The 25,002-nt window shown below is 38.4% G+C and overlaps 1 protein-coding gene across 1 annotated transcript in view; it reads right to left on the minus strand.

Moving 5' to 3' along the window:
* Positions 1–7,871: 7,871 nt before the first annotated feature.
* LOC104415119 (cullin-1) overlaps positions 7,872–25,002 on the minus strand; it is a 50,915-nt gene continuing 33,784 nt past the window's right edge. The window contains 10 exon segments of the mRNA XM_039299176.1: positions 7,872–7,973; positions 8,076–8,243; positions 8,333–8,551; positions 8,785–8,863; positions 8,865–8,911; positions 9,070–9,231; positions 9,331–9,366; positions 9,369–9,453; positions 9,552–9,611; positions 9,693–9,798. Coding sequence (XP_039155110.1) covers positions 7,872–7,973; positions 8,076–8,243; positions 8,333–8,551; positions 8,785–8,863; positions 8,865–8,911; positions 9,070–9,231; positions 9,331–9,366; positions 9,369–9,453; positions 9,552–9,611; positions 9,693–9,798 — 1,064 coding nt within the window.

The following is a 25,002-nucleotide window of genomic DNA, read 5'->3' on the forward strand; positions in this document are numbered from 1 at the left end:
CATTTTCTTGGACAGGGTACGACTATGGATGAATAATTTCCACATTCTAATGCATAATTATGGTCTTATTTGATGTATTTACCATTTAAAGACCAATTGTTTCAGTAAAAATTTACCGTTGAGGAATATTTTCCTTGTTTGCAGCGTTTGGATTATTTTAAAAAAGAGTCAATAGAAAATCTTTACATAATTACCAAGAAAAATTTATTTAAATACAGAAAATGGACTTCCTCTTTAAATAAATCAGAAACCATTTTCCAAAATACTATAATGATGGTCCATCCTATATATAATAAGTTAAAATATGATTATCGTTATGATTAAGAGTGGACGCTTCTAGGTTATGTACAGCTTTCACTTAAAATTTTCTTGTTAGAATAGGTTTATCATTTTTTGAAACCCGGAATTTACTGTTTATTCATTAAAACTTAGAACTTACCCTATTACAGGTTCTCAGTTTAGTTCCATGATCTACTCATGTTCTATCTATATTATAAATTGAACAGTTACAATGAATTATAACCTTTAATTACTATCACTTACTATTACAATTTACTAATCATAACTTATATTTATACACACGAAAAAATATGAAACATTAACAACGTAAAAGTTTTAGTCATAAAATGGAAGTTCAGACTAGTGGTTTTAAATTATACACTCATTATCAAACATGATGGAATACCGCAAGTTATATGCGAAGATATAAACCAAGAAAAACACATAAACTTGTTCCAAATTCTAGGTTCTAAGTTCTAAGTACCACCAATCTAGAACTTGGAACCTATTAGTCGAAACAAGTTCCCAAATTTTTAGAATTTGGAATCAACTTTGCATACCTTGGAACCTAGAGCCGAATAAGTTTACATCATTTTGGTTCTTAGGTTCTAGGTTCTACCCTCATGCTCACCCCTAGTTATATTGGAAAATTGGAAATTTAGAAAAGTTGAGATAATTCTAATTTATGAAAAAATTATCAAAAAAGTCCTAAATCTATTGTACTTTAGTCAATTGAGTCATTAACCTTTCAATTTTGTTAATTGAATCATAAACCATTACATGTTTTGCCAAATGAAACCATCTAGCCAATTTTAATTGGAAATTGACAACATAAACGCTGGTAGTGCCACATAAGATGGCCAAAATTGAAGTGAACATTTTTTAAAAAGGAAATTTTATAATTTTTTTTTATTATTTTAGCTCTTTTCTTTTCTTCTTTCTTTTTCTATCTTTCTTTTCCTTTTTTATCAACCAAGTCCGGCGAGATCAATGAGGGTTGGCCTGCCCTCGCGGGGTTGGAAGAAAAAAAAAGAAACAAAGAAAGAGATGTAGGCCTTGGCTCAGCCCTTTCCATCTTTGGAGATCCTGTTTCTTTGGTTCTCTATTGGCTTTTCAAGGTTCCTTTTCCAAACCATGTTCCTAGACCTAAATTACTTTGATTTGTAAGTGGCCATGAGAGTCAGGCTAAGCCGGCTAATCTGAACTTGATTGACTTGGTCTTTTATATCTCCCCAGCCTCAAACCATTGTCCTTTAAGCAAGTCGTGAGGCACTTTCAAGGTTTGTCGATGAGTGAGTGCAGACGAATCGCTATCCTTAGGTGGTAGCATGTTAAACTCCTCACCCCATCCAATTGGTAAGGTGCCGGTGGCCCATAGCTGACGTAGTAATCAAATTTTCCAATGCCAATGCGTACCATTATAGCCATCAATCTTTAAACTCTTTATATACTCAGATGCCAAATCAGACTTAGGGGCTAAGATAAATCCTCCAATGCCAAATTGACAGCAATTCATATGTTAGTTTGTTTATATTCACACACACACTAATAATGAGAGTATAAGACCCAAGCATCAAACATATCGTGATTTCCTACTTTCGCCGAAAATCTAACACAAACCTAGTATTGTGACATCGAAGTCGGCCGTTTCGATAAAGTGAAATGGGCATTTCGTCGACGTGCCATGGCTCTTTTCCGAGCCGATCACTCATGAGTTAACTAACCTATTGGGTGAAGCTAGTTAAGAGATGTATCAGCTGTAAAATCCCTAAAAGCTACCTAATTGGTTGGATTGAGCTAAAATCACGTCGATTGATTTTTAACCACGAAATTGAACTCGATTTCGGGAATCGAATTTTAAGCGCGTCATAATTCTTATTTTAAGGATCCCTTGTCTCATCGCTCGTCAATTTATTGACGGGTCAAATTTCAATAAAAAATTATCGGAAGAAAGATTGAAGCCCAAAAGAAAAGAGAAAGGAAAAGGAAAATTGAAATAAAGAATTATGCATTTCCTTTTCTTTTTCCTCCCTCTCCCCCTCTCTTTTCTTTTCTTTCTTTTCTTTCTCTCTCCTCTCTCCTCTCCCTTTTCCCCCTCGTGCGAATTCCCCACCGCTCACTTTCCCTCTCTCTTTCTTTGACCGGTCAATGCATATCCTTCTCTCTCTCTCTCTCTCTCTCTCTCTTTCTTCTTCTTCTTCTTCCTTCCTCCGCACGTCCAGCAAGCGAAAACCAGAAGCCGAACCAGAACCAGCTCGCCCCTCAGCCGTCACCGCTTGTCCTGCCGCCACCCGTGCCCAAGCGCCCGCCGCTCGCCGCCGTCCCGCCGTCCGCGCGTGCCCAGGCCGCGCGATCCAGCTCGGCCCAGCCCTGTTTCGCCTCTGTTCCGCACCGACCAGCCACCGACTAGCCACCTCCGGCCACCGCCCAACCTCGCCGGACCACCCCCGCGACCCCCTCGCCCTCCGCCGGCTTCCCCTCGCCGCCCTAGCCGCCGGAGCGGCTCCGTTCAGCCCCGACCACCAAGACCCACGGAGTGGGTTTCAGCAGCTTCGGGCCCGCTTTTGGGCCGTTTCCGGGCCCCGGATCCGCGAGTCGCTTTGGGAACAATCGTTCCTCGCGTCGCCGCCGTCGGATTGATCCGATTTGCGCGCGATTTGGTGAGTAATCTCACTAATCTTGGATTAGTTGGCTATTATGCTTTAAGGTTGGTTTAGTTTTAATTAATTGTATTTAGGTTGTTAGATTAGAATAAATTAGCAATTATTAGTTAATTGTGATGTGATTTAAATAAATTGATTGTGCAATTAGCAAGTAGACGTGGTCTACTAATTGTTGGAAGCATCTCGGGAATTTTCCGACCCCTAACCGGGCTTCAATTTGATAAGTCGGGCCTAAATGGAATTTTTGGCATTTAAATATTAATTTTCGAAATTAATTAATTATTTATTTATTTTCCGAAAATTCAACAGTGATGGCCAGTGACCGGAATATTATGCTGATGACCGTGGCAAAGTCCGTTTGTTTAATCGGGCTTTATTTTAAGCTAAATTGAATTTCTTGTATTTAAATATTATTTTTTCGAAATTAATTACTTAATTATTTATTTTCCGGAAATTCAACTTGGATGGCTAGTGGCCGAATTTTTATGCTGATGATCGTGGTGCAGCCCGTTTATTCAATTGGGCTTTAATTTGAGCTAAATTGGATTTATTGCAATTAATTATTAATTTTCGAAATTAATTAATTATTTATTTATTTTTCGGAAATTAAAGTTGGGTTAGTCGACGACCGAAATTTCGTGGCGATCGTCGTGGTGAAGTCCGTTTATTTAATGGAGCTTTATTTTGTGTTGAATTGAATTATTTGCGAAGGTTGGGAATTATTCTTTAATTGGAAAATCGTTGGTTATTAATTGAAAAATAACCAGGCATCGGTTGATAATGCCAAATCTATTTGAGCGGACTACGAGAAAATGTGGGAGTTATGGAAAGGAAAATATTATATTTTGGCTAGGCCCGGTAGTGTGGTCACGCACGATATTTTATCGAGTATTTTGAATACAAAAACTTAGGCCACGACATTATTTGAATTGAGGATTTTAAATGCGCGGTACAATGTCATTGGGCCGTGAGGATTAATCGGGTGTTGGCTTATAGTTGAAGCAAGATGATTATTGGAAGTTGAGGTGATGTGTGTTGTGTTGAAGGGAACCAATGGATCATGAGCGGGTAATGGACTAAGTACTACACAAGTAGAAGACTTCGTGTGAGTTACCTCTAGCGCCTTATACCATTGCTTATTGTAGTCAAGGACTAAGTATTACATGGCGACACGAGTCGCATGGGAATTACCTCTAGCGCCTTGCGGCATTGTAATGCATAGTAAAGGGCTAAGTGCTACGTCTCGTGTGAGTTACCTCTAGCGCCTTATACTATTGCCTTTGTAGTGAAGGACTAAATCTTGCACGATAGCGAGACTTCGTGTGAGTTACCTCTAGCGCCTTATACTACTCTTGTTATTTGTGGTCAGGACTAAGTGCCGCACGATGACGAGACTTCGTCTGGGGTCACCTCTAGCGCCTTGAGCCTATATTTGAGTGGGAATGTTGAATGGGAATGTTGAGATTAATTATCAAGTATAGATGAAATCATCGTTATGATTTGATTTGTTTGTCTGGAGTGAGTGATTGAATTAAATTGGCCGGGGGAAGGGTCATTGTTGAAATGTAATCGACGAGGTCGATTGATTATTGTTTTGATTTGATGTTGTGAATTGATTGACCGAATGGAAATGACCGTGAGTGGTCTTGTTGGCATTTAATCGACTAGGTCGATTTGATCGATGCTTCGACCGATATGATTGCTTGGGTGCCTATTATGAATTGTCTTGACTTGGGTGGGATCGATGCCAAGGTATGTCTTTCGCCCTATGCGTGTATAGGCAGCCTATAGTATAATGGTTTACTAATCGGGCTTAATGGGGTAGAACTTGCTGAGACGTAGTCTCATCCCGATTTGGGGAAAACATTTCGGGACCCGATAAGGAGCCGAGGAGGAGAATGGAGGAAGGAGATCTTGGAGGTGAAACTTGAAGGGAAGGATTTTGAAAGAAGAAGATAATACCGAGATGGGCCTTGAGTATGGCCTGGATGGATTGAGATCCTATCTTCTTTTGAGATCTCCATTTTGATGTGAATAGTTATGAAGTGATTTGTGTTTTGTATAAAAGTTTGGTTATAAATTTCAATATGAAAAATATAATCATATAATCATGCTAAAATGATCATCAGAAGTGAGAAGGATTTGTTCGTGACAAGTATAATCATATAATCATGCTAAATGATCATCAGAAAGTTTGTTCGCGGCTCATACCTATGACGTACAAGGGCGTAAGTCGGCATTGAAAAAGCTTTGCACTACTCCGACAAGGGCGACACGCGACTTGGATGGCAACAGCGACAACCTGGACGTGTCTCTGGTTCAGCGGCGCCTAGCAGCGATGAGTCGGCAACCCAGCAGCAGGCCGAATCGAATGTCAGTGAACAGAATTTCTTGGAGCTTTGTAAAATTGAAAGGAGAGAGAAAAACTCAATTTGCGGGTGCTCTCTGTTCGCACCAAGGATCACCATACTGAACGCCCATGCGATTCGTTCTAGAAAGCCAGATACCAAACCCCGTTTGAGCTCTGAGGCCCTCCAGTCACTAGCAGCTTCGACCCCTCTTTGCTCTGCAAGGGAACGGAAGCAGTGGATGGACATGCTCCTCCATAGCGGCGAGTACCTCACCTTCAGGAGCGAGTCAAACACAGGGCGGCTGAGGTGAACAACCTGCGGGAGTGCTGTCTGGCCAGAGACCTGGACGGCGTCTTGGCGTCTCTGTAGGACCCTTTGAGAGCTCTGTTTTGCTTTGGAAACAACGAGATCTTGTTGGTAAATATATTAGTCGGGAATGGGAAGAAATTGAATCGGATTTTGAGGCGTCTCTTCAATAAATTATTTGCTCTACCTGGCAAAAATCCTTGAGAATATAACAGTCTTAGTGAGAATACCATTTAACAATTTTGGTATTTTTTTCAAGGAATTCTCAAAAGGAAATAACTGGAAAATAAGTTGTATATCTCTTCAGAATGAAGGATGAAAAAAGTGAATTAAAAAATTTGAGACATAAAACTATGAATATATCAATCTTTTTAGAATCGAATGCAATCTTTCAAGAGAATTTTTTTCCGATCATATATGTTTTGAAAAACATATTGAAAAGACATTGAAAATTCGGAATAAAAAATAATTTTTTTAATAATTTTGAATCTCAAGGAGAAGAAGTTATGTTTGAATAAACACAACCCTCCAAATGTTAAGAGATTAAGCTAAAAAAGATGAACATTTCAAAAATTGAACATTTCAAAAATTGTAAGAGCCCCTAATCACTGTTAGGAAAAATAAAAACAAAATTCGAAATTAAAAATAATAATAGTAATAGTAATAATAATAATATTAATAATAGTAGTAAGAAAATGACCAATTACACTAGTTCAATAGTACACATATGTTATATTATAAATCCAAATTTCAATAAATAAAAGTAAAACGGAGGATTATTGCCAACAAACAGAGCAAGTTACAACGCACGATGTGAAGCAGATAGAATAACAAAAAAAAGTGGCCAGCAGTTTTGCCCACAGTAGACTTCTCATTGCAGGCAAGTAATAGTGAGAGGTGGATAAAAGATCACCTATGGAACTCGGCAAAACAGATCTTCATCCCTGATATAGGCAAGCAGCTTTGCCACCTGTGCCGTAACCAAAGAAAAAGGAATGAGGAGCAGTCGAATGTGATTTGATTAGCTCATTGGTGTATAATGCAAAACAGTACCTTCGCAAGCGTTTCCTCAATAGCTTCATCACTCAACTTCTCACCGCCACCTTTCTTTAGTATATTGTCACAAAAAGTGGCCGGTAGCTATGCACTTGAGCTTCCAACGACACCCTTATTGCAGAAGACCTCGAAAGCCTCCTTTTGAGCGTACAGAAGGGCAGAGAACTTGACATTAAGCATAAACAGGGATGCCCAGAAGCAAAACTAGCAGCAGCTTATCTTTTGAAAAGAGGGTGGTTCTGGAAACAATCTTTGACATATGCTAGGTATTTGTCATGTAATTCATTCACTTTCCTCACAGAAACCTGCAAAACGTGGACCTATCTAAGCTTCCCCTCGATAATCAGCCTCCTTTATCCAAAATAAGATATGAAAATAGTAGAATTACTTGTTCTTGCAGACAAAGTGCTGAATGGGCAAATTCATTCCCATGCACTTGAGACTTTTGTTTAAAACCATACCAAATCTGTCTGAAGACTGCTTCAATACATAATATCGAAAGATATAATTTCACTTCTCAGTGCTGGACCACAAATTTTGCTATCTAATTCTTATGACCTCCCGAATTTTGACCAATCATGTGTATTTATTGGTCACAGGAACTTTGCATGATCAACTGATTCAGCACGAGTTTGGCAATGCACTCACCCAAAATTCTAACACAATAGTATGATCAAATTCTTGAAGTTATTTCACCATCACACATACTCAAAACGAAGTGAGAATTATAAATTACCCTTCCATGAAGAACCAGTATGAAACAAGGCTGTAAAAAACCTAATTGCAGCTCCAGTTCAGAAGAAAAGAAAGTTCCGACATATTGCTGCACAACCCGAAATCAGAATAATAATTTATGTTAAGAAAAAGTAGAATCTCATTCTTGAGATTTAGGACAAAGGACAAATTAACCCAAAAATACCAATAGTCATTTGTGTGCTCCGGTACGGAAGACACTGGATGGTCCTGCTCTAAGTATCAGACAGTCATTACATGATATCTTCCAGGATGGGTGCATATTCTTTAACCATTGATACTTGGCCCTCAAGGCAAAATGTACAGGTATTTTCAGCTCGTGCGCTCCCAATCGATCAAGTGGAAGAAGTACAGCTGAACTCATGGATCTTCCAAAACCTTTGGAAAGAAAATGATCGAACTCCTCTCTGCTGTTTCCCATATCTGCAGCAACTTCGGTAGGTGACGGAAGACTAGCAGTTTTTCATGCAAGCTATCTGAACAAATTAGGATTGTCTTTATCCCTCTCCAAATAGTCCTGAGTGATCAAATCTTCTATCCGCTTTTTGATTGCCTTGAAATCAGGCTGCAATGGACAAGTTCTCAGATAATAAAGAAGAGCACACATTTGCAAGGGAGATGAGCAAAAAAACAATGATTAAGAGAAAAGATAGAGATCATCACAGACCTAAAACACAGTTCCTAACTGCTCGACACACTCCAAAACCTGCTGCTGATAACCTAAAACTTTCCAACTCTTCATGATGCGCACAACTGACGCATCTATGGCCTAGCGCCGATCCTTATCAACGTCTTCAATTACTTTCTTTTTCTCATCCATAGGAGGGAGTGGAATCTGGTGATTGGCAGATCGCAGTCATTTGAATGCATAGGAATTGAAAGCTAAGGGAAAAATATGGAAAAATGTCGAGCAACAATATATACCTTGATCCTTCTCGATTTGTCAGTGAACATCGCATTAAATTCAAAGTGATCGGTCAATGATATTGTCTTTCTGTTTGGCTCTTTATTGAGAATTTTGTACTTGGCACATGACAATGAGTGCAGAAGTATAACAACGTTGCTGTCGCTCAGATTTAACTGGTTCATGATCTCTGAATCACTTAATCTCTCCGAGGTGTTGAAAAGCAGCAAAGCAGATGCCTATTCGCATGTGTCCCTTTGTGGCAGGTGACCCCTTCTATCTATCCTGCTTATTGTGGAGGGGGAAACAAAAGGAAAAGAGAAGGGTGGAAAAAGATGGAACAATTATATGAAGAAATCGTAGTTTTTGTATATTCTCTTGTGATCTCTCTTGTACAGACTATATCTAAAGATATTGCAAGAGCCCTAAATTAGGGATGATTGAGGATGCTTAAGGTAAGCAAAGAAAATACGGGAACAATATCAACAATATCGTGGTTCTTGGCAACCATGTTACATGTACCCAAGGAGTATATCCACGTTAGTTCTCTCCTTCGTTTTTGTCTGATAGAATGCCTTGAGAACCTTAACGTACCTTACCTAAGATGACACAAAAACGACCAGTGATATTAGCAACTCTTGCAAAAAGCAAATTGTTAAATGTAGTGCAACAAATGGATAAGGGGATACACATATGCGCAGCATACAGAACTCTTCCTTGAAGAAACAGCGAAAGATGAAAAGGATGACACGCATACCATCTCTGCTGGAAGTTTCAAATCAGGAGATTTGTAGCTCGGCCAGAAGCCAGCTGTCACAACAGTAACCGTCAAGTCAATCCCAGGATTTGCATTAGGATTGTTGCTGAGATACTCTTCAAAACTGGTCTTGTTTTCCCTTGCCAATGTCAAATCTCTCATCTGAAAGAAAAATAATTCAGCAAATTGTGGAAAATAGTTGGTCTAGCATCAAATATTGCAGAAGTCAGTTAATCAGCAGTGACATTTAGGGCAACCAACCATTCCCTCCATCTATGAGGTGAATTGACTGCCGCATTATGTAGGTTTAGCTTGATCAAAATACTTCTCTCATGATCATCATTAGCACTCTAATAAAAAAGAAGTCGCCTCGCAAGCTTTTTCCTGCCAGAGTTAATAACCATTAGATTCCATCAATATGGTTTGCCCCAGAGGACTTCTGATTGCAGTCAGGTAATAGCAAGAGCTGGATAAATAATCACCTGTAGAACTCAGCAAATAGATCTTTATCACTGATATTGGCAACCAGCTTTACCACGCGTGCAATGACCAAACAAAAAGGAATCAAGAATGATAGAATGTGATGTGATTAGCCCATTAGTGTGTAAGTGCAAAATAATACCTTAAGCGTTTCCTCAATAGCTTCATCAGTTAACTTCTCACCACAACCTTTCTTTAGTATATTGTCAAAAAAAGTGGCCAGCAGTTCTGCAGTTGAGCTTCCACCGACTCCTTACTGAAGAAGACCTCAGAAGCCTCCTTTCAAGCCTACAGAACAGCAGAGAACTTGAGATTAAGCATAAATAGAAATTCTCAGAAGCAGAACTAGCAGCAACAGCATCATACCTGTGAAAAACAGCGTGGCTCTTGAAACAATTGTAGACATATGCTAGGTACCTATCATGTAATTCAATCACTTTTCTCACAAAAACCTGCAAAACGTGCACCTATATCAGCTTCCTCTCAATATTCAGCCTCCTTTATCCAAAATAAGGTATGAAAAAAATAGATATATGTTAAAAAAAATTTGAATGTGTGCACTGTGGAAGCATGGTTTTGGTATTGATGATAGTTTTTAATTAGCGATGTCATGTGCAAGTGTATGATATAGTTTGAAGATGATGGACAAGGGACGAGATAGGATAGTTCAAGGGATAAACACAAATTCTTATGGGACAAGGATAATTTCACTAGTTTATGAAAATAATTTTACAATAGCTGAAGGAAGTGTTGGTGGAGGAGCTTCAGAGTATATTCTCATGCTCCTCACACTCTATTACCGCATTTTTATAGGCATTTCCACCGACTAAGTACAACCGCCTTAGAGGATTCTAGACTTCTCTTGAATGCTGGACTTCTCTGGACTTCTCTTACACGCTGAACATTTTCAGCCACAATTTTTAACCATCCAAAACTTCATCTAGGGAAATCTAAATTATAGTTTAGCAACTCTAGGAAATTCTAGAAAATGGATCACCATTTCCAACAATATAATTATTTGTTCTTGCAGACCAACCGGATTCTTCTTCTCAGCCTGCAAAAGAAACAACAGTCATCAGATTACCACTTCAAAGAAACAACTGTTCAACCAGATCTTAAAGCGGATTGCATCACAACAATCAAACTATATAGTGTATACATCAAACAGTTTTCCAGTTATTCAGTTTCCAGTGCACATTTGAAAACTATGCTTAGCAGCAAACAACCACTATTCCCCTTCTATGGGCCAGAGAGAGAAATTGACGTAAATGAATTTTCCGAGCCACTAATAAGCAATGGTGCTACAGGATGCTTTGCGGCAAGTTTGGTCTTAGTTCAAGTCTCTCATTCCAACTTCAGAGGTTGAGAATTAGCAACTATTCACATGCACGCCCCATTTTATCCTTCAGTCCTCGAAACTCACATCCCCAGTCGACAGAAAATTAAAGCAAATGGTGCATGCACCAGTTAAACATGCTTGCTACCCCAAGGAATATGGAAACGTCATTATACGTGTGCCAAATTTAAGACAGAAGTTCGAATAGGAGAATGCATCAAATGACCTCTAATCACCTCTTAAACTCAGCTTTCTCATGACTAATTTACTGACAATAACCAAAATGGTTCATCGTTATGATTTGGAAATATTTTTCTAAGAAGGATTGCTTGTGTTACTTACAAAAATAAACGAATGAGAATTGTTATCATCATTATCCACCAAAATATTTGGACGTAGTTTGTTGTCGATAATAAAAATATTTTCATTAACTAACTTTTCAAATTATATAAGTGATTATTTGCAAGAAAATGTTTTTTCCAAAATAATCATTTTATGTGAAACAAATAAAGCATAAATGTCTTCTTTTTTTCCCAACAAGAAGTCCATCAATTCACATAAAAATGCATCTGCATGAGTTCCACAAAATATCTACAATTTTGTCACTTCATCGTGTTGATCAGTACACTTCTTATGATTTTATTGAAGATGAAGTGTCTTATCAGACACTAGAGTCCAAAATCTACTAGTAAAAATCATTTTAGCCGAGTGATATAAGAAATCCTTGAACACAGACAATTTTCGAAGACTTACTAAGATTCTATATCTAATGGAATCTATGAAAGCATGCACTTTAGCAGTTTTACAAGTTAAAAGAGCACGAGAAACAAAATAAATGTGCATACTTTCCCGTTGCTTGCAGCATCTTCAGCTTGTCCAAGCAAAGATGTACCTTAGCAGTAACATGCTGCACAAATAAGACCAAAATAAGATTGAGAATACATAGAAAAACCTAATTCCCTAGAGAAAGGATAATTCTACTGTTGCTTACCTGCTTAAAAATATTTGCAGCAGGATCCAAGCCCCCGGTTACTTTAGAAAACAGCCTCATCTTTTTACTAAATCCTCCGCCTAAAACATTCGAGTCAGTAATAAAGCATCCTCCTTCACAAAAATTAGAAGTAACAAATGGAAAAATATTTAGTAAAGAAACAGCAAGCACCTTATCATCTCTAAGCAATGCATGACACCCTCTATACTCTTTTTCAAGTAGTTGGTATGCATAGGCAGAGAGTAATTCATGTCGAACTATCTGCAGAAATCAGGCAGTAAAACTTGCAAATCAGAGTTGATAGACTAAATAAACATGATGCAGCACAACTCCATGCAGAATCGTCATTCCAAAGGTAACTCCAATTACCAACCTCAAGTATCTCCTTCTCATTACTTGAATGCAGGTAATGAAAAACCCTGTCTCTCTCACGTTTCTTCAGCCTGTGATCGCCAATAACATGGATTAATAACTTCAAAAAAAATTCACCCCAACATTTCAGGCTAATGGTATAAAATTGGCATTGCTTCAGCATCCACTTTGGAGCCTTCCTAGAATACTAAGCAGCAGTATCTTCGAGCAGTGATGCTTTAAAGTCACTTTCATAAAAATCTATTTGCCCCATTCCAGTTCCAACAAATATATCCAAAACATTCTTCACTAAAGCTGGGTCAATTTGCTCTCCCTCACGTTCTTGATCAATCTAATCAAAATTCAGCAGGTAAAAGAATTAGCGAGATTCCAAGAAGTAAAAAACCTGTCAAGAATCAGAGGGGATGGATACAATCATACCAGGGAGATGATAGCATCCCTCACTTCTGCATATAACTCCCTATATACCTGAAAACATCATCAATCAAGTGCATTGAAATAATTGTCAACAACATATGGAAAAAGTCAACATTATTAAACTGCAGTCAGCATTATTCAGGCATATTAGAACCATAAACTTTACTGCAAATGTTCAGTACAGCTGCCATCACACATGGGAGGTCACTGGTGACGTACCAGATCACGAAAGCAAGTCAGACCAACCTCATTAAGGGGCAGCAATGATCTTCGAGCAACGAAGTATTGATCCACATAATAGAAGAAACAAGGTAGCCAATTGACCATTACATTATGGTTTGCCCACCTGAACACAAATTCTCTCAGCAGAAACTCATCATGCTTATCCCTTAATGAAGACAACTCCTGAATCAGAGAAAGGCCTTGAAATTAATGGAAATAGAATACTCAAGAACCCAAAGGACATGTTGTCCACGGTGAAAAGTATGTATTACAGAAAGGAAAGGGTTAATAATGGAATTTCTAAGCCTCATATCATTGGAGAAGGACGTCCATGTCATGAATACTACAATCCCACTTTCAAGCATCAATGTGATTAAGTAATAAAAAATACTTTCAATGCAATGATTAAAAGAAAGCTTTCATATAGCATTTCAAGAGGTCAATACGGGCTTCATAAGTACACTAATACATTTCTTATTTTCCATGAAAAAAAAATCAATGAATCAATCGCACTAATTATGTCAGATTCACAGTAAAAGGAACTATTTCGCGCATTACCACACACTTGTTCGCAGATGTCGTATGTACCAACGAGTCTTGGTTATTGCTCATATCCCACAAGGAGGCAGCATTCAAATTTGATCACTTCACTGTGTAGCTCAAAGCTTCTTGATAAACTCTGCCATACAACTCAAAAGTCATTGGTCAATAGGGTGTGGCCCTTTTCTCAGATCATGTCCAATTGATGATCTCATCTTGGCATATTTCCTACTTCAACTACAAGAACGAGTTCCAGTTTTTTCACTCAAAAGATGAATTGCCATCATTAACTAAAACTTTGATGCCCTTTTGCTATAAAAAAAGAAAAAAAAAAAAAACCATGATCAATCGTTTAATGCCCACTGGCACCCTAATACTAGCATTAATATTGAGGAACATCAGCCGGGAATTTTGACACTCATTAATGGCAGATCTTCGTGCCCGTAGGCTACGCAATAAACAAATAGAACTTCAATTCCCACCGGAATTTTGAACTGTCACCGTTTTTTTTTTTTTTTTTTTTTGATGACCTAGGAAACCCCGAAAGCCGACAGCCGGCGGGAAGAACCTGGGGCTGACGCAAGCTGGCCACAACACTTATAAGCGGTTAAATCACCTGCGACCCGAAAGCCGACAGCCGGCGGGAAGAACCTGGGGCTGACGCAAGCTGGCCACAACACTTACGCCAGCAGTTAAATCACCCTGCGACGCACTGGGGATTTGAACCTCTCCCCTTCACGAGGGGGAGAAGGCCCAAAGCCAGCAACGCCACTCAGGTGGGTGGTATGTCACCGTATTTTTCATATAAGAAAAAATTACCAAAAAAATCTTAAACCTATTGCAATAGTGTCAATACAATCCTAAATTTATATTTTAGCTAATTGAGTCTTAAATTTTTTGCAATCGTGCCAATTCAGTCTTTCCGACCAAAATTAGTTGACTAGCGCGCGTGGCCGGCGGCCGGTGCCGATGACCGAGTCTGGTGACAATTTTTAATAATATTTTATTTTTTTGAATATTTTTATTGTTGTTTTATTTTTTTTTTCTCTCTCTCTCTCTTTTCTCTCTCTCTCTCTCTCTCTCTCTCTCTCTCTCTCTCTCTCTCTCTCTTTCTTCCTCCCTCCTTCTTCCTTTGGTTTTGGCGACTAGCTAGGCCGTCGGATTGAGGCAGCCAAGTGAGCTTGCCTCACCATCATTGGGCGAGGGATCTGGTGAGGCAAGCCCCCGTCGAACCCAGCAACGGTAAGGCCCCCTCTTCAGATCTAGCAAAGCAAGCCCCTCGCTAGATCCAACGGAGGCTAGTCCTGCCAGTAGCCTACTGAGCTTGCCCTCGCCCAGCGATGGCAAGGCAAGCTCACCCAACCGCTTCAGTTCGATGACCGACCAACCCTTTGATGGGTCGCTGGAGCCATAGGAAGGAGGAGGGAGGAGGAGGGAGGAGGAGGGAGGAGGTTAAAAAAAAAGATAAAAAAATTCAAAATAATAAGATATTATTAAAAAAAATTTTAGCCGACGCCGGCCACCAACCACATCGGCGTTGGCCGATTAATTTTGGCCGGAATGACTGAACTGGTACAATTGTAAAAGATTTATGACTTAATTAGCCAAAAAAATAAATTATGACTGAATTAACACAATTGTAATAGGTTTAGATTTTTTGATAATTTTCTCATTTCATATATCTCATATGCCCCTCATATAACTAAACAAAAAGAGCACAAACAACGCAATTACTAATTTATTACCACTGAATTGATGTACTCTTCAAAGGTTTTTCTATACTTATCATACAATTGTTGGGACTAGTCATGAGGTGGCTTCGGAGTACACATTGTAAACCGTCCTGCAAAATAGCATCAAAGAAGTCGACGACAGTTAACAAAAGATATGATCATGCAGCTCAGCCACCAGGCATATACTGAAAATGAGCAGCGCAAAGAAGCTAAATACGTATATAATATATTCTCTTTTTAATTGTATATATGTATCATGCCCTCTTTTTTATTTTATATATGTAACCAGGCAAAGTGTGAACTTTCGAGTTGAGGCTACCCTGCCTATCAAGTCTCCTGGCAAGATGACAAGACTCTGTTCCTTATTTTAACGGCCGAAACCCACATGCCCAACCCCAAGCTCTCCTTTGTATATTTATCTTTCTCAAGAGGAGGGAATCCCCTCTAGTTGCTTAATGTCTAGGAAGCCTCAAGGTCTAGGTTGAACCAAGACTTAGTAGTTTAAGAACTTACTAAGATCCAACTCTTTTTTTTCTTTTTTCTTTTTTTGGGATGGGGGTATATACGTATCAGGTTAATTAAATATTTTCTACAATAGTATATACTTGTTGAATTTCTAAGCAACTCTTTTGATTTTAAAATGACAGGTGTCCTCAAGTCCTGTTTGTTTGCGAAAATTAATGATTTGAAAAATATTTTCCTAAAAATATTCGCTTATATCGTATGAAATAATTAGCAATTTAAAAATAATTATTTTTGTTTGAAACAATAGACTAAAAATTTGTGTAAACTATGAAAAAAAAAAAATTTCATATATTTTTATAAGTAAACCATTAATTTAAAAATATATATATATTTGAAATAATACATTTTCGGCAAAACAAATGGACAAAAAATTACTTTTTCCTAAAAGTAAACCCTGCGTTTGGTTGATCGGATAAAAACCATAATATGATATGTTTTATCATATCCCGTGTTTGGTAGCTGTCTAGGATAGGATAAGGTTGGATATAGATGGGATATAAACCGGATAAAAAAATTCGAGGGAGGGGGTGGGATAAGGTAGGATAGGATTTGTTTTATCCGAAACATAAAACCTATGCTTTTTTTCTTTCTCCGTTGTTCACCCACAGACGACTCTCTGTTTCCAAAGTATTGACGTTGAAGCCTCTCCTCAATAGCTCTCCGATTCTCATCGAAATTTTATGAAAGCCTTCTTCCTCCGCCAAGACCCCGTCCGCCGGCGATCGCCCGCCAGTCGCCCTCCCAATCGATTCCCCCCACTGCGATGTTTTCCCCACTTCGATTGCGCTTTGGCCACCGAGGCTGCTGGCGCCCCGATCGTCCCCGTCATGCCACCAGGTCCGGGCGGTCGCAGCCCATTTCAGCGCGGTGGGGATGCGGGGGAAGTACATGAATTCTTATGTTGTTGTGTTTTTTACTCCTTTTTTTTTTCCGTGGGATTGGGATTGTGGTGTTCATTTTTTCATTTTTTTTTTTGTTTTTTTGTTTTGGTCAGCTTGCAGTTATGGGGGGTGGGATTGATTGAGGCGAATGTGGCTAATTGCTTGGGAAAATTGAAGCTTTTCGGTTTTCGTTTGAGCTCCGGAGGATGATTTTGGCTGGGTCTAACGGTTTGGATCGTTGCGGTTTCCACATTGATAGCTATAAAACATTTGGGCATTTGTTTCTTCCCAAAAGGACATAGTCTCAGATGGTGAAGGGCCACTGTGATAGACCTGTGCTGAAGAATATTTTAAAGGGAAGCGCTGTTACTCAAAAGGAGGATGCTGGGAACTTGCAACAGGAAGCAGTTTTGGTAAGAAAGGTGCTAATGGAAGTGTTTCGCAGATTGACACTAAAACTGCTGCAGAATAATGAAATGAGTAGAAACACAACAACACAAGAAATGCTCATTACAGTCGTTCTATTTATTAAAGAAAACCATAGGAGTGTGCCTTATTAATACAGGGTACTGTTTTGAGTAGATACTTGATAATTCGATTTCCTCTCTAGTTACAATTAGGCAAAGGCTAGTTTCTACTGCCTATCCAATGTGATGTTAGTTGATCTCATGTAACGTTGTTGGATCAAGACTGGAAAATTCTTTTAAATATATGATCCATAAATTTTATCAATTATAAAAAGTTTGCACTGTTATTCATTGTTTCTTTTTAATGGTGTAACTTGACTGTTCTTCAATCATATCAGCTTGATTGTTATAATTGGCCACAAGACCACAGCTGTCAATTTATCCTCTTTTTTTCCACAGTATGGGTAATTCTTTGGATGTCGCCATTGCATTCACGCTCAATTTTACATCTGGTCATTGGTTTTCTACACGATTGACAACTTGTTGCCAAATGAAAGATGCCGTAGAGCAAATTAAAGATGTTCTGTTTTATGCCGGACCTTTTCCTCCGGTTCTTTGATGAATCATGATCTTCAATAAGATGATGCAATCTCATGCCATTCAAACGTGTGTGAGATGGCTCCGGGAAAATTGCTTTTCAATGCTTTTATAACTCATATTGTAGTCTACTATTCTTTGACTAGTAACTACTTTGAAGGGGTATCCAAAAGATTATTTTTGGATTATTTCAAAGGAACAAAAAAGATTATTACGATGTGTAATCATGAAATTCGATGAGAATCTATTAATTTGAAAAATATATATTGTTTTGGATGATTTTGTGAATATTAAACTTGCAAATTTGTACTTGCCTAATGTTATTGTTTTTAAAATATCCAAATTTAAATCCGTAGTTTACAAAACGATATATTGGATAAGATATGAGAATATCCGACTTTAAATCCGTAGTTCGCCAAACAGTAGATTTGATAAGATATGAGGATATCCGACTTTAAATCCGTAGTTTACCAAACAATTGATGGGATATGATCTTATCCTATCAAGTCCTATTCCGTTTAGAAATCTGGACGACCAAACGCAGCAAAACATGAATTTGCGAATAGTGGCAAAGAAAAATACTTCTACTTCTTCCACAAAAAAAAAATAAAAAAATGCTACCGCGACATGTTTGTTCAAAAATTTGGACCACAAAAACGTTAATCAACCCTGGTGCGGAAAGTAATTAATGTAATAAGACATTTAAGTTTTTGTTCCATTTCCCAACAATGTGAAGGTTTAAAATTCAAATTCTCCAAAATCAAGGTTTAAAATTTAGTTTCTTGTTTAATCAATGGAACACGTGACAAGAAAGGGAAAAGCGCCTATAAAATCCTAAACTTATTATATGATTATCAATTCAGTTCTAAACTTTTTAATTTAATCAATATGTCTTAAATCTTTTAACAATTTTCCAATGTAGTCAACCTGATCAATTTTGGTCAGAAATTATGATAATCTAATCAAGCGCCAGCCATTTTATGTGACATGGCCGACACTAATGTGTATGATTTTTTTTTTTTTTCAATTTATTTTAGATTTCCTAAATATTTCTTATTTTCTTTCCTTTCTTGACATACGCTAGTTGATCTACCTCGTCAGTATTACCAGTGCTCATCACATTTCTTATCATAGTCGCATAGTGGCTCTAGAATGTTGCAATAAGCTTATTTGCTATTTAATATTACGATAATCCTTGATTGATTGATTGATGGAGGTTATCTCCGTTTTCTTATTTGAGAGAGTCTTACCCATTTTGTTTGTGCATTTTCAAGTTCATTTATGCTAATTTGCAATTCATATCAAATAATGGACATGATAGAATATGAAAGTATATGGCTTTATTGGCTACATTAAATGGTAAATATAATATAGTAAAATTCTCCGATTTCTTTTCCTATTTATCCAATCCTATCTTAACCTAAAATTCAGATGACCAAATATGACCTTCGGGCTTCACTTGTGCAGCCGTCCGCCCAACCATGTTTAAAGTCTACTCTCAGTTAATAACAACTATGCTAATCAAATTAAAAACAAAAAGATAGGGATAGATGATTGACTCGCGAAATTGATCCGTACAATGATGCAACAGCAGTATTTCGTTTGAATATATCCCATGTTTTTTATACCCTCACCGACGAACTTTCTCCTTAATCTTTTCAGTGAATTACTGAAAATATAATCTTCCAAAAGAGGGTTCTTAATTTAGTAATGAAGTCATCGCCTTGCTCGAAATTGGAGTTAGGTGACTGATCGCGGTGATACCCCGGTGAATTAATGACCAATGCATACGGTATCTTTTGCTTCTAGAGACAGATGTTGTTTCAAAAATCGAGTCTTGTTTTTTGGCCCTAAAATAGGAGTACTGTTAACATCAGGAAATCTGTACGTCCAAACGTTAAAAATTGAAAACTGCACTTTTCAAAAAAATCACGTGATAGGCCCACACCGCTATTTTGAACTTTCAGATTTGATTCCTCAAGTAATGACAACAAGATAATAGCACGATCAGCCACGAAAAAGATATCATATGACTAAATTGGTAGTTTCGACGGCAAATGGCTAGAAAAATGAAATGTTATAATGGCTATATGGAGGAGTTCGGAGAAAGTTTTTTAATTAATGGGTTTCCGATATTTACCAACATCAACCACGTTCAGTTAACACAGATTAAAAGCGGATGAATGCCGTAATTTATGACCTACTGATTAGAAGGACGGTTTGAAGACGGCTCTCTCTCTTAAAGTATCTCACGTGCTAATGCCTTTTTCGAGAGACCCCATTACAAAAAAAAAAAAGAAAAAGATTCACGCGCTATCACGAGATAGATTTTTTTTTTTCCACACGAGATAGATTATCGATGGTATTAATCAAACCTTTTTTTTTTTTTTTCAAAACTGAAAAGCAGATTGTAAAGAGATATGTACGGAAAAATAGGGTGGTCTCTAATAGCGAACTAGGCAACACTTCTCCTTCTTGGTAATTTCACCTTTGCAGCAGAGGGAAACGCGTGGGAAACGCGTACTCCTCTTAGGTAGTTTTTCTTAATTCGAGAAAGTTAATTAATTATTCTCTCTTCAAAATCTCCTCCGCTTGATATACTTCCTTTCTGGATTTCGCGTGACAGGATGAATAGGACGAATCCTTCTTTTCCTTCCCTTACTGATGCGGTGACTCTATTTCTCCTATGAAGCAGGTGGTCACGTAATTATTCCCACTCGCTCTCGTCTCTCTCTCCCTCTCTCTCCCTCTCTCTCTTTCGCTGTGATTCTGCAATGGAGCGGGACGGTATAACAGAGGAAGGGGGGCCGAAGGTCGTGGAAGTCGACTCGACTGACGGATATGAGGGAGACAAGGGATCGAGGAGAATCAAGAAATTCGATTCGTTCGACATAGAGACCTCCCGATTCAAGTTGGACCATGGTTATTCCTCCAAAGAGGTCAGTGTTCTTCTCGCTCCCTGAAAAAGCAAAAAGAAAGAATAGAGTTTTTCTTTCATGAAGAATACTCCGGTTGGAAAAAAAAAAAATTCAGGCTACTCCTTGGTATAATTAATTCGAATATAGTTCCTAGATTTTTTTTTTTTGAATGAATGAATGAGTAGCTAATACAATTTTTGAAATTCCATCGGTGAAATGGATTGATAGAAATGACACGCTTTTTTTTTTCAATTGCTTTCGATTATGCGAGTTGATAAAAAACATTTTAATATGAATTTGAAAGGGATATGTTTGTTTAGAATTTGAGAATGGGATATCACTCGAATTAGCTAAATGTAAAAATGCATAGGGAAGAAAGGTAGAAATACTAAGAGGATGGTTAAATGTCGTGACGTTTGCCATTATATATCAGCTAATTAGCTAGATAAATTTCCAGTTTAATTTATTCGCAAATTTTAAAGTAATGGAATTGTTATAAGGCGTGAAAATTGAAGGCTTGTGATTAGGAAAATATAGAGGGAAGCGAAAATAATTGAGTTAAATGAAGAGATATGCGGAGTTTAATTTTTACCATTCTATCGAATTGTTTGTTTGCATCTTTTCCTATGTTTGATCTTGGACTATTTATTATAACCAATTGAAACTTAAAACAAAATGTGAAGCTAAGGAAATGCTTTCATGATGATGATTTGGTTACTGTCTTTCTAAATGCAGAATTTGGCATGGGTGATGACATTGAAGCTTGCTATTCAAAGCATCGGGGTGGTGTACGGTGATTTAGGCACATCACCTCTCTATGTCATGTCAGGAATTTTTCCTAACGGGATAAAACATGAAGACGATATCCTTGGAGCGCTATCTCTAATCTTCTATTCGATCGTCCTCATTGGCTTGATCAAGTATGTCTTCATTGTTTTATCGGCAAATGACAATGGGGATGGTAAGCAATTTCTCTCTAACCATTATACCACAAAATTTTATTTGACATAGAAGGGTTTTTTTTTTTTTTTTTTTTTTTTGTTGGTCTATACCAAATATTGCACTAATGGAGTTAGGTTTTTGGCTATAACAATATAGGAGGGACGTTTGCTTTGTACTCTCTAATGTGCCGCTATGCTAAGGCAAGCTTGACCCCTAACCAACAAGCTGAAGACAAGGAAGTCTCGAACTACCGACTTGAGGTGCCGAGCCGCCGCCTCCGATGGGCTTCTGCAATGAAGTCGTTGCTCGAGAATAGCAAAGCGGCTAAGTATCTGCTCTTGGTTGTAACTATGTTGGGGACTGCCATGGTCATCGGAGATGGGATTCTCACGCCATGCATATCCGGTAATAATTTATGCATATATATATATATAGAAAATTTTACAGTATAATCATCACGCTATATTTAACGTCGTGGCTTATTTATTGATCCATTTAGTTCTCCTGGTTTAATTTCGATAAACGATTCTGATTTTTTTTTCTTCCTTTTTCTGAGGCAGTATTGTCGGCTGTTGGGGGCATAAAAAAAGCTGCACGTTCACTTGGAGATGATCAAATCATGTGGATCTCTGTGGTGATCTTGATACTTTTGTTTCAAGTTCAAAGGTTCGGGACTCACAAAGTCGGATACAGCTTTGCCCCGATCCTCTCTCTATGGTTCCTCAATATCGCACTAATCGGCATCTACAATTTTGTGAAATATGACTCGAGTGTGATCAAAGCTGTCAATCCGCTCTACATCATCCAGTACTTCATGAAAAACAAAAAGGAAGCATGGATTTCTCTTGGAGGAGTGGTTCTCTGCCTAACCGGTAATCCAAACATCTAAATTTTTTTCATTGATTAATTATTTAATTATTGATAACTGATAACATATACTAAAACATCATTCAAATGATTCATTTACGAGTCAATTCATTTTTTCATTTTAACCAAGATATATAACTTTTTTTCAAGAAGTTAATTGTGGACTTACGATTTGAGCCCATGATTGTAGGTTCTGAAGCATTGTTTGCTGATCTGGGGCATTTTAATATCCTGTCAATTCGATTGAGTTCATGCCTAGTTGTCTTTCCTTCAATCATCCTCACCTACTTTGGTCAGGCCGCATATCTCCGAAAGCATGCAGAAGATGTTGCTAGTACTTTCTACAGTTCGATACCAAGTACGCTTCCTCATGCTACTTCATCTAATGCAGAGAATTTATCCTGTCAAGTCATACAATGAATCTATTTAATGGTTTGATGCAGAAACAGTGTATTGGCCAACGTTTGTGATCGCGGTGATGGCGGCGATAATAGCAAGTCAAGCCATGATATCGGCCACGTTCGCCATAGTGAAGCAGTCTCTCGCGCTCGGGTGCTTCCCAACCGTGAAGATCGTGCACACTTCGCGAAAGCATGAGGGTCAGATTTACATACCCGAGGTCAACACACTCCTCATGTTGGCCTGTGTTGGGGTCACCCTTGGCTTCAAAACCACATTGAAGTTGGGCAATGCTTATGGTAAGCAAAATGATTCGCACTATATACACATATTAAGTCTACCCTAATTCATTAAGCTACCTAATTGGGGTTATTGAAAGAAAATTTTGTATTTATTCGTAAATTTCTATTACAGGAATTGCGGTAATATTCGTTTTCAATGTCACGTCCACATTCCTCGTTATTGTGATGGTCATGATTTGGAAGACCAACATACTCCTCATAATCCTCTATGTCCTCACCATTGGGCTCACGGAGTACATGTTTCTAAGCTCGGTCCTCTATAAATTCTTGGAAGGGGGTTACGTCCCTCTTGTCTTCACTGCCATGATGGTCACCATCATGTTCATATGGAATTACGGATACCGAAAGAAGTACGAGTATGAGCTGGAGAACAAGGTCTCAAGGGAAGCCCTCGTCACGATCATGTCGAACACAAACATCCACCGGGTTCCCGGGGTCGCCCTATTCTACACTGAGCTCGTCCATGGCATTTCCCCAATGTTTACCCAATATGTCACCAATGTATCTTCTTTGCACTCGATCGTCGTCTTCGTCTCAATTAAGTCGCTACCCATAAGCAAGGTGCCCCTCGAGGAGCGGTTCATCTTTCGACAGGTGGAGCCTGAGGAGTCAGGCCTGTATCAGTGCGTCGTGAGATATGGATATCGAGATGCGAAGATGGAGCGGCAATTCTTCGAGAAGGTCTTGATCGATCGACTGAAGGATCACATTCAGAACGACGCGGCTCCCGCCACCGACAAGCAAGGTGAGCCTAGTGACCATGGAATCGCAAAGGTCAATGAAGAGAGCGTGCAAAAAGTGATTGGAGTGTTAGATGAAGCAATCAAGAGTGGAGGCATCATGTACCTAATGGGAGAGCGTGAGGTTATAGCTTCAAGTGGTTCAGGCTTGGCCAAGAGGTTTGTGATCAATTGCTTGTTCAATTGGTTGAAGAGGTGCGTAAGGCAGCAAGAGGAAGTGTTCAACATTCCCCACAAGAGGCTGCTCAAAGTAGGGATCACCTATGAGGTCTAGTAAATAATGCCCATGATATGATATAGTTTAAATTAGAAATTTATATTTGGTTGTTTGTTTTGTCCTCCTAGAGACCATTAAAGCGAAGTTTGTGAATTACTTCGGCTGTTTGCATCGTCCTATTATAGACTATTTAAGCAAAGTTTGTGTTACTCATATTTTGTGAAATTTTTCTCCAAATTGCATCTTACATTTATATGATGTAATTAGCTAACATACGCGTGCTGAATTTAAGTAGCTTTTGAGAAGGGCTGAGCAGAAATTGGTTGGAGAAGATCTTAGCTTAATCACCAATCTTCCATTGGTTACTCGAATTGAGCATAATATAAATTTCTTTTTAAAATTAGTGATTTTTTTCCCAACCTTCGCAAGGTCTTCTATAATTTTGCTTAGTTCCTCTCTAATTAGTGAACCGTATATTCAAGTAAACATAGAAAGTGGATGTGCAGAACTCATAGTAATGACAAATAGTGAAAGTCCTTTACTTGATTATGAGGCATAATAATGAACTTAAGATCATCTTATTTTCATCTATTAATATTCACTATCAATAAGAATAGTAGCAAACCAAAACATTGATGTCATTTCAATCTTATGAAAAACTCAAGAAAATTATCAAAGAAAAGTCCTAAACTTATTGCAATTACGTCAATGAGCCTCGTTGATGGATCAACCAGCTCCCCATCACGATCGCTGGGAGAGCTCTTGTCAAATCTAGGTGAGGGTGAGTTCGCCCAACGAACCCTCGTCATCACTGGGCATAGGCGAGCTTACCCAACCACTAGCAAGGCAAGCCCTCACCTAAATTCAATAGGGACTCACCTTGCTAGTGGCCAGATGAGCTCAACCTCGCCCAATGACGGTGAGGCGAACCCTCATTGGATCTAGGTGAGGGCAAGCTCACCAATCCCTCACCAATGGATCCAATGAGGGGGCTCACCCTTACCGAACCAATGAGGGTTGATCGCTTCAATCTAGTGACTGGCCTTC

The sequence above is a fragment of the Eucalyptus grandis genome, chromosome 8, assembly GCF_016545825.1.
Source record: "Eucalyptus grandis isolate ANBG69807.140 chromosome 8, ASM1654582v1, whole genome shotgun sequence".
In the NCBI taxonomy this organism is placed as follows: Eukaryota; Viridiplantae; Streptophyta; class Magnoliopsida; order Myrtales; family Myrtaceae; genus Eucalyptus; species Eucalyptus grandis.